The 14,359-nt window shown below is 46.1% G+C and overlaps 1 protein-coding gene across 2 annotated transcripts in view; it reads left to right on the forward strand.

Moving 5' to 3' along the window:
• The window catches only part of Scn10a (sodium voltage-gated channel alpha subunit 10), a 121,075-nt gene that overhangs the window by 45,966 nt on the left and 60,750 nt on the right, over nucleotides 1-14,359 (forward strand). For both annotated transcript variants that reach the window (XM_004662102.2, XM_004662101.2), the window contains exons 11-12: nucleotides 4,128-4,400; nucleotides 9,328-9,439. In XM_004662102.2, coding sequence (XP_004662159.2) covers nucleotides 4,128-4,400; nucleotides 9,328-9,439 — 385 coding nt within the window. The remainder of the gene's footprint in view (nucleotides 1-4,127; nucleotides 4,401-9,327; nucleotides 9,440-14,359) is intronic.

The raw sequence follows: 14,359 nt of genomic DNA on the forward strand, positions 1-14,359 counted from the left end.
GTTTGACTTGGGCTCTGACAATGTCAGAAGAGGATGAGTCAAAGCTTTTGTGTCAGTGTCAATGGCAGCGAGTTGGGCTTTAATTTCCTCCTTTCCGACAGCCCCACCCAGGTTAAAACTGGATGTCCAAGAGTTGTTCGGGTGACATGTTTGTCTCTGCAATAAAATTTACCTGGAAGAGAGGAAGAAGGAGTAACGTTCCTGCTCACGCAGTACTGCCCAGTGTTTGTATTCACAAAAGATCCAAACCTGATCAAAGACTTCCCTTTGGGTGGAGGAAGCAAATATAAAAACAGTTTATGTGTGATGCACGATATTAGGAGTGATATACGTGCTGTTGTAGAACTACATAAGAAAAAAAAAAATCCACTATTGAGGGTGCAGGTGTGTGTTAGTAACAGCTCCCTGGAAGGGAGGAAAGTTAATGTGAACAGTGTGAAATATGTATGGGCTCCTGCAGTCATGAAGGTTGTGGGGGAAGAGGTGCCTCAGAGGGGTATTTTTCAGGCATAAAGAACAGCATGTGTGTGTGAAGAGAAGGTGGCACTGCCAAGGGGTTATATATCCCATCAAGAAGGCATCTCTTCTCTCTTTTCCCGCATATGTTCACCTGGTAGATGCATTTTAGGCAGGTTTTCATATAAAGCCATATTCTAACTAACTAAAGTGATGTAGAGACTGGGGCTAAGGCATAGGAAAGACAAGGTAGGTGTTTCCAGGAACCTTCAGGAGACCAGAGAGCCTGCTGGGATGATGCATTTTAAGGCAGTTCTAATGCCTGGGCTCAAAGATGATTGCCTGCCACTTGTCAAAGAGGTTGATTCTAAAATTAATGGTGGCAAGAAGGTGCTGTCAAGTACAGGACTTAAATGTTCCTCTCAGTTTCCTCCTTGTTGTGCCTGCTACCCAAGTGGAAATGACTCAGCTTCCATTCGCTATGGGTCCCCCAGTTCGGCTCCTTCTCCTCCAAAGTGGGAAGGGTTCATGGGTTTGTGTGAGTGCCAGGGTCCTGGGACATGTATTTCTGGCAGAGCACTCTGTGTGTATGACCAAGTGAGCAGTGACAGCAAGCAAGCATGGGTCCCAAGCCATCTGTGACAGTCACCAACTGGATGGGACCTAGAATCACCCTACAAGGAATTAGCTAGGTTAGGTTAGGACCTGGGCATGCCTGTGAGGGATGAGACTAACTGAGGTGAGAAGACCATCTTTAACTGTGGGGTCCCGGGCTGTATAAAGGGAGAGAGTTGGCTGAGCCCCAGCGTTCGCCACTCTCTGCTTGCTTGCTGGGGGGTGAATGTGTCCAGCTGCCTCAAGCTCCTGCTGCCTTGCCTTCTCTGCCGTGGTGGACTTTGGCCTCTAACAGTAAGCTGAAATTAAGCTTTCCTCCCTTAAATGAATGTGTGTCAAGTATTTTTCCCAAGCAATGAAGAAGTAACTAATACACCATCAAAGAAAAAGAAACTTCAGGGCTGGAGAGATGGCATAGTGGTTAAGGTGTTTTCCTGCAAAGCCAAATGATCCTGGTTCAACTCTCCAGGACTCACATAAGTCAGATGGACAAGAGTATGCATGCATCTGGAGTTCATCTGCAGTGGCTGGAGGCCCTGGTATCCCTCATTCTCTCTCTCTCTTTCTCTCTCTCTCTCTTTCTCACTCTCTCAAACAAATAAACAAAAATTATTTTTAAGAAAAGAAACTTCAGGGCTGGAGAGATGGCTTAGTGGTCACAGTGTTTGCCTGCAAAGCCTAAGGACCCATGTTCAACTCTCCAGATCCCACATAAGCCAGTCACACAAAGGTTAGGTGAGTGCAAGGTCTCATGTGCACACTAGGTGGTGCAAGTGTCTGGAGTTCCATTTCAGTGGGTAAGGCCCTGGTATTGTCTCTCTCTCTCTTCTCTCCCTTCTCTCTCTCTCATTAAGAAAGACAGAAAGAAAGAAAGAAAGAAAGAAAGAAAGAAAGAAAGAAAGAAAGAAAGAAAGAAAGAAAGAAAGAAAGAAAGGAGGGAGGGAGGGAGGGAGGGAGGGAGGGAGGGAGGGAGGGAGGGAGGGAGGGAGGGAGGGAGGGAGGGAGGAAGGAAGGAAGGAAGGAAGGAAGGAAGGAAGGAAGGAAGGAAGGAAGAAAGAAAGAAAGAGCTGGGAGTGGTGGCGCACGCCTTTAATCCCAGCACTCAAGAGGCAGAGGTAGGAGGATCACCATGAGTTTGAGGCCATCCTGAGACTATGGAGTAAATTCCAGGTCAGCCTGGGCTAAAGTGAGACCATACCTCAAAACAAACAAACAAACAAACAAACAAACAAACGAACAAACAAGCAAACAAAAAAAGAATGAAAAAAAGAAACTTCAGTTCTGTGAGAGAAGTAAGGAGGAGTCTTTTGGCAATGCACCTACTCTAATAGGTTAGTAAACAAAGGGAATTAAGAGAGAGTAACCTAGCAGTATGATCAGAGTTTAGTGGATAGCAAACATTTGGATTTTAGAAATACTGTGTTTGAGCTGAGATTAGAATGGATGGTCTATTACGGTCAGGTTCTCATGGTTGGTCATGAGATCCAGTTAACCCAGTACACGAGCTCCCTGGGTCTCTGGGCTTTGCCTCTGGAATCTGTAAGCCCTGCCGTTCTCTCAGTGAAGATTTTGATGGGAAATGTTTATTGATTTGGTAGAATGGCATTATTCTTCCAGGAAATTAGGCTGCAACTCTTCCTTCAATGTCCCCATTGTTGACTGTTCAAAGCTTGTCTCGAGGGATCCTGGAAACTCATTACACCATAAAGCTCTTGTCTACTTTGCAATACAAGCTCTCACACTCATACAGACAGGATGTAATGAATTGTACAAACTAATTTTCAGACAGTAAAATGTGCCTGTTCATCCAACAACCACATTCCAAGCACGCTCTTGTCCTAGGATCTTCTTAGATCACATTTTTATGTGGAGAGATGGGACCCTAGGACAGCTGTGGCTAGACCTGTGGCCAAAGGCTGTCAAACGGCTGACTCCGCCAAGGACAGAGCTGCCCTCTGGCATGTTTTTGGCCACAGTAACCTGCTTGCTGATCTTTGGCACCCTATAATCTCCCCTCTGTCCTGCCCTTAAAGTCTGTCTAGAATGTTCTTTTCCCCAGTGTAGCAGTTACCTTCATGTTATTGGGGCAGACGACCCAACCAGAAGCAGCTTATGGAAGGAAAGGGTTTATTTTGGCTCACAATGTCAAGGGCAAGTTTCATCTGGGAGGGCAAAGCATAGCAGAGCAGACAGCTAGGTATTACATCTCATCACATCAGTTGGTAGGAAGCAGCGAGCGAGCTAGCTCTGAACTCCCAGTAGGCTAGACTAAAAGACCTCAAGGTCTCCCCTCAATGGCACCTCTCCTCCAGCAAGGCTCCACCTCCCAAAGGCCTCACAGCTTTTCCAAATTGATAGCATCTGGGAACCAAGTATTCAAAACACATGAGCCGTGGGGGGACATCTCAGTCAAACCACCACACTTGACTCCTTCCTGGTACCTACCCAGAATTCCCGTGAGGTCTCTATTTGGATTTCTAAAATCCAAATGTTTGCTATCCACTAAACTCTGATCATACTGCTAGGTTACTCTCTCTTAATTCCCTTTGTTTACTAACCTATTAGAGTAGGCGCATTGCCAAAAGACTCCTCCTCACTTCTCTCACAGAACTGAAGTTTCTTTTTTTCATTCTTTTTTTGTTTGCTTGTTTGTTTGTAGCAATAGGAAGGTCATGAGGAAAGGGGCAGGAAGTAAAAGTGGATGGAAGGGGCTGGAGAGATGGCTTAGCAGTTAAAGTGATTGCCTGCGAAGCCTAAGAACTTATGTTCAAATCTCCAGGTTCCATATAGCCAGACACACAGCGACGCAAGCATGCAATGTTGCATGTGCAATACAAGGGGGCTCATGTCTGGAGTTTGTTTGCAGCAGCTAAAGGCCCTGGTGCACCCATTCTCCATTCTCTCTTGTGCGCCCTTTCTCTCTCCCTCTCCCCCCCACCCTTTCTCTCACCCAAAAATACTTTTTTTTAAGTGGATGAAGGGAAGTGCATGAAAGATTTATGGAAATCCAGCTCCCAACTCATCTTTTATATTTATTCATCTGGGGCAATTCCCAGTCTTTTCTAGGCCTTTCTTCTGGGAGACGCCGGGCTAGCCATGGCAGCATGTTCCATTTTCGAGCCCCTGATGGGATCACAGATGATGGAGTTTTTCATGGAGACCATGAAAGCCATCGGAGCTCCCTGATTCTGGGCAGGGGTGCTGGACAGCAAGGTCATCTCCCCAGGAGCTCACTGCTTCAACTCTCCAACCCTGGCTCCCAGCATGGAGAAGACAGACAGCCCACGCTGGCCACTGGCGAGTTTGATCCTGTAGCCACTGAATCCTCGGTGAGTTCATGTGTGTTCTAACCTCTCTCAGATCACCTTCCAACCAGGGTCCTTTCACCAAGAAGTTCTGAGTGTCACCAATAAATCCTTTAGCCATCATCTGTCTGATGCCTCCCATCCCACTCCCTTTTTCCCTTTTTATAGACAAAGAAGGTAAGACCCAGGGAAGTGACTGGGTTTGCCTGAAGTTGAACCTGTTCCCTGACTTCTATGCAGAGAAATAATGCATTGCTTCCATTTGACCTCAGAGTTCCTCTTAGTGATTTTTTAAAAATAAGTTTTATTTACTTATTTATTTTAGATACAGAGGGAGAGAAAGCGAGAGAGAATGGGAGCACCAGGGCCTCTAGCCACTGCAAATGAACTCCAGCTGCATGTATCATGATGTGCATCTGGCTAACGTGGGACCTGGAGAATCAAATCTGGGTCCTTAGGCTTCACAGGCAAGCACCTTAACTGCTAAGCCATCTCTCCAGCCCTCTCAGTGTTTTTCTGCCTCCATTCACCAACATTTGCTCCCTGGATGAGATGAGGAAAACCAAGGACTCCTCTCTATGTGCCTGTGGTTCTGGATTGACTACCCCCAAAGCTTGTCAAATGGAACACACCTCCTCCCCCAGAAAAAAAAATGCAGGAAGTGCTCAGGACAGATCATTATGGAAGTACAACCACCCTAGCTGCTTTACTCATAGGACAAATAATTCATCAAAATGCACAAATTAAGAGTCAGGGACAATGGGCCCTTACTGTTTAAGATAATAAGTACAGCCTGTAACAGTAAACCAGGGACTCCTCATTGAGTTGAGAGCTGCAATTTAATGTGAGCTCTCCCTCCAGTATCAGTGATGATTCTTCTCATGGCTCTATATGCCGTCTCTGGCTGTCCAGGGATACAGAAAAATTGACAAAGAGGCTTTAAAAGAGATTGTTGACTGGTTCTACTGATTTTGGGGGCACTGAGAGAATTGCATTGGCACAATATAATTGCATACCAAGTGACTCAGTGTCCCAGAAAGAAACAGATGGTCCACTCCAAAGGAAAAGGGGAAGGAGTGTAGTAAGGTACCCACACAAATGTAGCTTGGAATGTAGTAACTAAGGGATGTCGAGGGGTCTGGAGACCAGTGACAATGGGAAGCTATGACATACCCAAGCTGAGTGAGAGAGTGCAGATAAGAATCAGAACCTGTCAAAGGCTGCAGGAGGCCTGGGCAGTGGCTCAGTAAGGTACTTTCCTTGCAAATACTAGGACTTGAGTTCAATCCCCAGCTAAAATGTTGGCCATGCAGGGCCAAAGAGAACTTGCAGTGGAAGTGGCATCATGAGTGCTGCTCTTACTGCTAGCCTGACAACCAGCTCCAGGATGAGGGTGGCAGACATGGTGATCAAGTCAAACCTATCAAAGCAGAAATCCAGAGGCTATGAAGAACTCAGCACCAAATCAGACTGCCAACAGGCCTGCCATGGCTCAGGGGATGTTGCAGAAGAGAGGCAGAAAGACTGTAAGAGCCACAGAGTGGGTGGGAATATTTTGAGGCACAGTCCCCTCACTATCCCATTGGGACTGACTAAGGCCTTCATGACCCCACAATAAATCTAACAACCCCACTGAGGCAGACCCCAGGGAAATGAAAGCGGGCGAGAGGAAATAAAAGAATATAATTTGCTAATAAATAAATGTTTTTTAAAGTTAAGTATGGCTACACGTGCCTGTAATCCAAGCACTGAGATGGATAGAAACATAAATATTTGATGGGGTTCCCTGGTCAGTGAATATAACCAAAAAATGGTGCAGGTACCAGGTTTAGTGAGATATCCTGTCTCAAAGAAATGAAACAAAGGAGTGATGGAGGAGGACATGCTACATCCTTCTCTGGCCTCTACATGTTTGCATGTGAGGCATGTGCATCTGTACATATATAATGTGCAAACACACAGACAACATCCTACACACACAAAATAAAATAGAAAATAAAGTTTCAAAAGAGCCAGGCATGGTGGTACAAGTCTATAATCCCAGCACTAGGGAGGCAGACAGGAGGATCCCTGTAGCTCATTGGCCAGCCAGTGTAGCTTACTTGGTAAGTTCCAGGCCAATGAGACACTGTCTCAAAAACAATAAAGCGGACAGTGCCAGAGGAACAGCAAACAAGATTGTTCTCTGGCCTCTGCATGCACATGCACACATGCACACATGTACACACACACACACACACACACAAACACACACGAGGTATAGCTGCATGTCAGGGTTGCCGAATGTAGCCTGTGATCCTATGTAGAGAACCACAGCTTCTGCATGCCAGAAAAACAAGGAAAAATAGCCAGCTTGTTTCCTCTTTCCTAATGACCTGTTTGTACCTTCCATTAACCAAGCATGACTAGAGCCGGGGGGGAGGACATTGTTCAGGTTGCTCTCTGTGGATCCAGAGCAGGTTAGAGAAGTGGAGAGACAGCAGGTCTTCAGGGCAAACAGATAATTGTCAACCCAGAGTCCTAAAGTTTGGTGCATCCTGCTGGCCTCTCTAGGAGATGTCCTAACACTCCCAAAAATGTCTCCATTGGTGTCTTATGCCCCCACCCCCAGAACAGCCCCTCACCCTCTGCTATCTGTTCCAGAAACAGCCACATTCCTTGGTGTTCTCACTTGAGTCTTTCTAATTAAACTACTAGGCTAATGAGGGATTACTCTGTGCACCTTCCACGTTGCAAGGACTTGGGTGTTAGTCCCAGCTGTGTCAGTTACCAATGGACTCACCTGGAGTGTATTCCCTAATACTGCAAGCTTCCCTATCTCTTCTTGTAAAATGTTTCTAATTAATGAAATAATAAAGTACTTATATTTATATACATCTGATGACTGATACTATACAGCAACCAATATCACCACTTACTGAGTCTTCACTGGGTAGGAACTTTCTAAACCTTGTGTCTATTATTTATTGTAGGACCACCAGCCCCAGCCATGACAATTGATCAGTGCATGCTCATTGAATGCCACAGCTATGACAATTGATCAGTGCATGCTCATCGAATTTGGACCTTGCATGGTTGCAGTGAGCCTTGGACTCCCCAAGTCAAGAGTATGCATGTGACTATAGTCACGGGCCTGGCACAGAACCATACAGAACTTCCAGTGAAGACCCAAAGAGAGAAGGGCCATAAAGATTGTTATAGACAATGTGCTTGCCTGTTCCAGCTTCTATAACAGAACATCATACATTAATAAGCAACAGAAGTTCATTTCTCACAGTTCTAAAGATTGAAAAATCCATGATCAAGGCATCTGCAGATTTGATGTCCAGTGAGGACCCTCCTCCCTACTCACAGAGGTCACTTTTGTACCATGTCCTCACATGATGGGAGAAGTGAGGGAGCTCTCCTGGAGTCTTTGTGTGTGTGTGTGTGTGTGTGTGTGTGTGTGTGTGTGTGTGTGTGTTCGTATGTGTGTGAAAATAAACGTGCACATGTATGGAGGCCAGCAGGTCAATGTCAGAGGTCTACTTCAGTCACTCTCCAATTTATTCTTTGAGGCAGCTCTCACTGAATTTAGAGCTCACAGATTGGCTAGACTAGCTAGGCAGTGAGCCCCAGAGATTACCTGTCCCTACCTCTATGTCTGGGGTTACAGGCATGCAATACTACCCCTACCATTTTACATGGATGCTAGAGATCCAAACTCGTGCTTATGTGGTAAGAACTTTAGCCTTTAAGCCATATCCTCAGTCCCTTTTTTTTTTAATTTTTTTTTTGTTTATTTTTATTTATTTATTTGAGAGCAACAGACAGAGAGAGAAAGAGACAGATAGAGAGAGAGAGAGAGAGAATGGGCGCGCCAGGGCTTCCAGCCTCTGCAAATGAACTCCAGACGTGTGCGCCCCCTTGTGCATCTGGCTAACGTGGGACCTGGGGAACCGAGCCTCGAACCGGGGTCCTTAGGCTTCACAGGCAAGCGCTTAACCGCTAAGCCATCTCTCCAGTCCCCTTTTTGAGTCTCTTATACTATCATTAATCCATGTATGGGGATTCTTCATGGCCTTAATCACTTCCTGAAGGTCCTACCTGATGAGGTTTGGAATTTCAACATATGAATTGGGGGCTAGGAACACACAAACATTCAGTTACCATAGACATCTGCCAGCCAGACCATCAAAACCCACAAATGTTCCTGTCAGAAAGAAAGAGGCTATGTGGAATTGGAACTGGGTCACGTGCTGGGGAGGAAATGGGCCTGTTGGGAGACTGGTCTGGAAGCTCCTTGTGTGAAGGTCACATGCTCTGTCCAGAGGTTGTCTCCTGAAGACTGCCTGGCCCAGTGCTTCTGCAAGTCTGTATTCATTTCTCTTCTCACTGCTGTGGAAAACACCTGACAGAAGCAGCTTAAGGGTTTATTTTGGATCACAGTTTGAGGGTACAGTCCGTCATGGTGGGAAGGCATGGTGGTAGGAATGTGAGGCAGCTGGTCACTTCACAGCTGTAAGGAAGCAGAGAGAGACAGCATTCTCTCTAGCATTTGACATTCTTTCTCTTTTTCATTTAGTCTGACACAAGCCCATTGGATGGAAAGCAAGATTAACCATCATGCCCTTCCTCCTTTACTAGGAACCTCAGCAACCCTGAGATAGCTCCGTCATCCTCATCCTCACCCTTGTGGTGCCCAGGTTATGTCCTAGAGGAGTTTGCAGAGTCTCAAGTGAGCCCAGGTCAGCCTGGTACCCTCAAGCCTGGGCTCTGGTTCCATCTTGAGCACTGGTTCTCATGCCTGAGCTCTTACCCAGGTTCAAGCACCAGCTCTAGTTCTCCAAGTCTTATAGCACAGGCCCATGGTTTCATGGAGGCAGCAGCTTAGTAACAGGCCAGATGACCTGTCTTTGCTGCTGAAAACTTCAGTTGTGGGTGTTTCCTCAAGCTCTTTGCATCCCCACAGGCATTCGATGCAGGACAGAAGAAGAACTTCTTGTCAGCAGAATACTTGAACGAACCTTTCCGAGTCCAAAGGGCCATGAGTGTTGTCAGTATCATGACTTCCGTCATCGAGGGTAAGTGCTGCCATGGGGACATCAGTTCTCCGCTCCAGTGAGTGTGACCTGTGCCATTGGACTCATCTCCGTGTCCTGAGGTCCTGAGTACTCCCCCTTCTTATGCCTTAAGCCCCAGCATCCTTTGCCAGTAGGTTTGTTTTCATGCACGTGTCTGTCTATGTGCATGTTCATATGTATGTGTGTCATGCATGTACATGTGTGTAAATGCATGTGGAAGCCAGAGGACAGTCTTGGGTGTTGTTTCTCAAATATTCTGTCCTCTGTGTGTGCGGGGGGGGGGGTGGTATCCATGTGTATATTGTGGCCTCCCATGCATGCTGAAGCCAAATAAGCATGTTGAGTGTCCTCTCTTTATAAACATATATTTTAAAATATTTTACTTATTTATTTGAGAGGGAGACAGAGAGAGAGAGAGAGAAAATGGCCTCTAGCCACTGCAAATGAACTCCAGAAGCATGTGCCACCTTGTGCATCAGGCTTACATGAGTGCTGGGTAATTGAACCTGGGTCCTTAGGCTTCACAGGCAAGTGTCTTAATCACAAAGCCATCTCACCAGCCCCAAATATTTTTATTTATTTGTTTGAGAGACATAGGCAGATAGAGTGATATGGGCACACCAGTGCCTTTTGTCGCTGTAAGCAAACTCCAGATACATGTGCTACTTTGTGTATCTGGCTTCACAGGGGTATTGGAAAATAGAACCTGGGCCATCAGGCTTAGCAAGCAAGTGCCTTTGACTACGAGCTATCTCTCCAGCCCTCAAGTGTCCTCTAATCTCTCATGTATTTCCTTGAGATAAAATTTCTCCCTCAACCCAAAGCTGCTGTCAGTCAATGAGCTCCAGCCATTCTCCAGACTCCCCACCCCCTCTCCTACAGACTGCGGTTATAGATGTGTGTGGCTTGTCCATGGGTCCCAGGGAGTTGAACTTGGCAAACCCTACCCCAAGAGGCTCTCATGTTTAAATAACTGCTGAGCAGTTCCCAAGACCCTCTGATTTTTTTTTTTTTTTTTGAGACATGGTATCTCATTGGCCTGGAATTCTTATTAGGCTAGAGAAGCTGACCAGCAAGTCCCAGGGATCCACTTGTCTCTGCCTTCACAGAGCTGAGATTACAAGGGAGTGTCACCACGTGCGCATGTGAGCGTGTGGGTGGACAGTATGGACGCGGAGGTCAAGGGACAGCTTTCGAGTGTCAGTCCTCACCTTCCACCTCATTCTCTACTGCGCTCGCCAGACTGGCTGGGCTGGGAGCTTCGGAAGTTCTGGGAAATCCTCCTGCTCTGCCTCCCATCTTGCTGTCAGCGCGCTGCGATTACAGCAGGCTGCCATGGCTTCCAGCTTTTAGATGAAGCCTAGGGATCCAAGCTCAGCAAGCGTTGCATCACCAAGCCAACTCCACAGCCCCCAGTGTGTTTTTTATGTGTGTAATTTTTTGAAAAACAAAAGTATCCATTGAATTGAGTGTCCTGGTTCATCTCTTGTTCAAATTAGCATCTACTAGTCACAAACTGGATTTTAAAAGTGATCTGGAAGGCATCAGAGGAGGTCAGGTCACGTCTGTCAGGTATGCAGGGAATTTCACAGTCTTGAATTTTCCAGCTTGGGAAAAATAGTCCTCACATATTTCATGGCTATAGCTTTCACAATTGTAATTTCATTTCTGTCTCAAGCTCCTGTTATGCTAAGCATGGGAAGACAATTTAAGTAAATTAACCAGTCTATTTCACTAAACCCTTGTCAACTTGGGGTTCTGCCAATCAAGAGCAAGCCCACTCAGCCACCTGGGACGGGGATGTGTCTACCTTCTAGCCAAGAGGTAGACAAGGGAGGGGGTTTCTGCCTAGGCACACATTTCCCCATAGAGCACTCTGCATGCCCCTCACCCTGAGCATGGAGGCTGGCCCATCCCATCTAGCCCAGCCTTTATTTTGCTTCGGGGTTAAGGAGACTTGCTTTTTTCATATCCAGTTACTCCAATACTCAGTAGAGAAGGTCTGAGACTGCCTCAGAGACTGCCCTTTGCATCCAAAAAGACTGGGAATAACTGTAGCCGGACTCTACTCTCAGTTAAGGATATAGAAGGAGATGCCTATGAGCCAAACAGGTGCTCTGTTCTGCTGGGGTTCATTTGTTCAGTTGGTTGTTTGAGATAGGGTCTCAGGAGGCGAGCCTTGAACCTGCAGTATAGCTGCAGTGGTTTGAAAGTGGAGTGTAGAATGTCCCCCATGGCCTCATGCATTTGCATAGTTATTCCCTAGTGGTTGGTTTAGGAGGAGGAGCTTTGCTGGAGGAAGTGTTTCACTGGGGAGGGGGTAAGCCTTGGGGTGTTCTTGTCCAGCCCCATGTGCAGCACTCAGCTCTCTCTCTCTCTCTAGCTTGCTCGCTCTCTCCTTCCTCCCTGATGATGTGGGGATGTGACTCCTAGCTCCCCCCGTCATGCTTTCCCCTCTGTCGTGAAGCTTCTCCTTGAAACTGTAATCTAGAAATAAACCCTTTCCTTTTATAAGCTGCTTCTGGTCAGGTGCTTTGTCCCAGCAGTGGGAAGGTGACTGCTGCAGTAACCCAGAATGACCTTGAACTCCTCATCCTTAACCACCTCCCCAGTGCTGGGGTTCTAGGCTTGTGCCCCACATGTGGCTTCAAAGAGGAACTCTGGAGGGGAACCACCCCTAGGGAATCTCTCTCTCCCAGAATGAATGTGGGAGCTACAACTCAAATAAAATGTGCTCAGCAGCTCAACACTCCACCAAACATGAGCTCCCAAAACTCAAGCATGACCTGAGGTGCTGAAATAGATTAGACATCGAATTCATCTAAGCAAAGCCCCCAGGTTAGGGGACTGAAGTATAAATCGGTTTCAAATATGTTGGCACAGACCCTCTTCAATTGTGTTTCTTGCATACCTGAGTTTGTGTCTCAAGAAATCTGCTCAACACTGTATAGTGATCCAGACAATCTTAAATTATTTTGTCTCATTGATAATTATTTATTTTTATTTATTTATTTGAGAGAGAGATACAGAAATATGCAGGTAGAGACAGAGAATGGGCATGCCAGGGCCCAACGAACTCCAAATGCATGTGCCTCCTTGTGCATCTGGTTTATGTGGGTCCTGGGGAGTCGAACCTGGGTCCTTTGGCTTTGCAGGCAAGCACCTTAACTGCTAAGCCACCTCTCCAGCCCTCATTGATAATTATTTAATCATTACTCTCCATTATGATAGTGTGTATCTTCCTAGAATTTTTCATGACTATATAGAATGTCATCACATTTCCTGCAAGTTTTGTGGGCCAGGTGGGATTCTGGAATGTTTTGTTTTTGCTATGGGTCATCAATGTCAATGCTAATGTTAAATGCAAATTTCCTGATTTACAAAAAAAAAATTATTCCTCAGAACTTTTTTTTTTACATGTGCATAGTAATGTGTTTGGCCTGTGTGAGTGGTGTGGTGTGGTGTGGTGTGTGTGTGTGTGTGTGTGTGTGTGGCATATGCACCTGTATGTGCAGAAGCATGCACCCTGTGAGCATTTATGCAGAGGCCAGAAGAGAACATGAGGTAACTGCCCCCTCCATGGCTGTCCTGCTTGTTTCCTTGAGATCATTCCAGAATTTGCTGTTTTCTGTGAGCCCCAGTGACTCTCCAGTCTCTGCTCTCCACAGGAACAGTTACAGACATATGACCATGCCCAGCTATTGACATGGGTGCTGGGAATCAACCTTCTGTGGTCTGAAGCTCCCATGAGCCCTCATGCTTGCACAGAAAGCACACTTTCTTACTTTAAATTTTCATTTTTTAACAGAAGTTTTAGTCTTATATACCACCGTCTTCCCCATTCCACTTGCCCTGAAGGCTCTCCTTAATAGGGTTATTGGTGTTCACTGTTGGGTCTTGCGGGGGGTGGGCTGTGTCTGAGAATATTTCTACCTCCTCTGTGGCTCCTACAATCTGCCCACTCCCTCTGCAGGAAGACTCTTAGCTGCTGAGCCATCTTCCAAGCCTCCTCAGAACTTTTTCAAACTTGGTTTATACAAACATATGTTGAGCATCTGTTATACATCTGGCATTATTCCAGGTGCTGGGGATTCAGTGGTGAGCAAAATATACACCTGTTCTCATGGGCTCTGCTCCTTGGAGGAGAGGAAATGTGGTTGATCAACACAAAAGATATTCAAGTAATGATAAGAGAGAGGAGAAGAAATAAGGTAGGAAAGGCGATTTAGAGTAGGGTGTTGATATTTTAGACCAGTTAGTTGTGGAAGGCCAGTTTCTCTAAGAAGACCAGAAATCTAATGAAGCAAAGGAGTCAGCTTATGAGAACCTGGGGAGTGTGTTACTCAGGCATTAAGATGGGAGCCAGGCATGGTGGTATACTCAAGAGGCTGAAGCAGAAGTTTGAAGACAAGCTGGTCTACATAGTGATTTCTAGAAGAGCCAGCTCTACATAACAAGATCCTATCTTCAAAAGAAAGCTAGGAGTGAATAAATTGTCCACCCCAAATACATCTCAGTTTAAGTAAGACCATATACAATCTTAGCATGAAGAAGAAACTGGGGTTGGGAGTTGAGAACACAGATCTGGGCCTGGGAAGATAGCTCAGTTTGTGAAGCTATGCAAGTGTGAATTCTTGAGTTTGGGTCCCAAGCACTCATGTAAAATGCCAGGCAGGGTGACATGCACCTGAAATCCCAGCACTGGGGAGGTGGAGCCAGGCAGATCCCTAGTGCTCACTGGCTAGCTCAAGTAGCCAAATCAGTGAGCCTTAGGTTCTGTGAGAAACTACCTCAAAAATAAATAAATAAGGTACAGCAATTGAGGAGGCTGTCCAATGTCACTTCTGACCTCCACGCATGCACCAAACACATAAGAACATAATATACTTATGTATTCACAACACACACACACACACCTTC

Source organism: Jaculus jaculus, chromosome 17 (assembly GCF_020740685.1).
Source record: "Jaculus jaculus isolate mJacJac1 chromosome 17, mJacJac1.mat.Y.cur, whole genome shotgun sequence".
NCBI lineage: Eukaryota > Metazoa > Chordata > Mammalia > Rodentia > Dipodidae > Jaculus > Jaculus jaculus.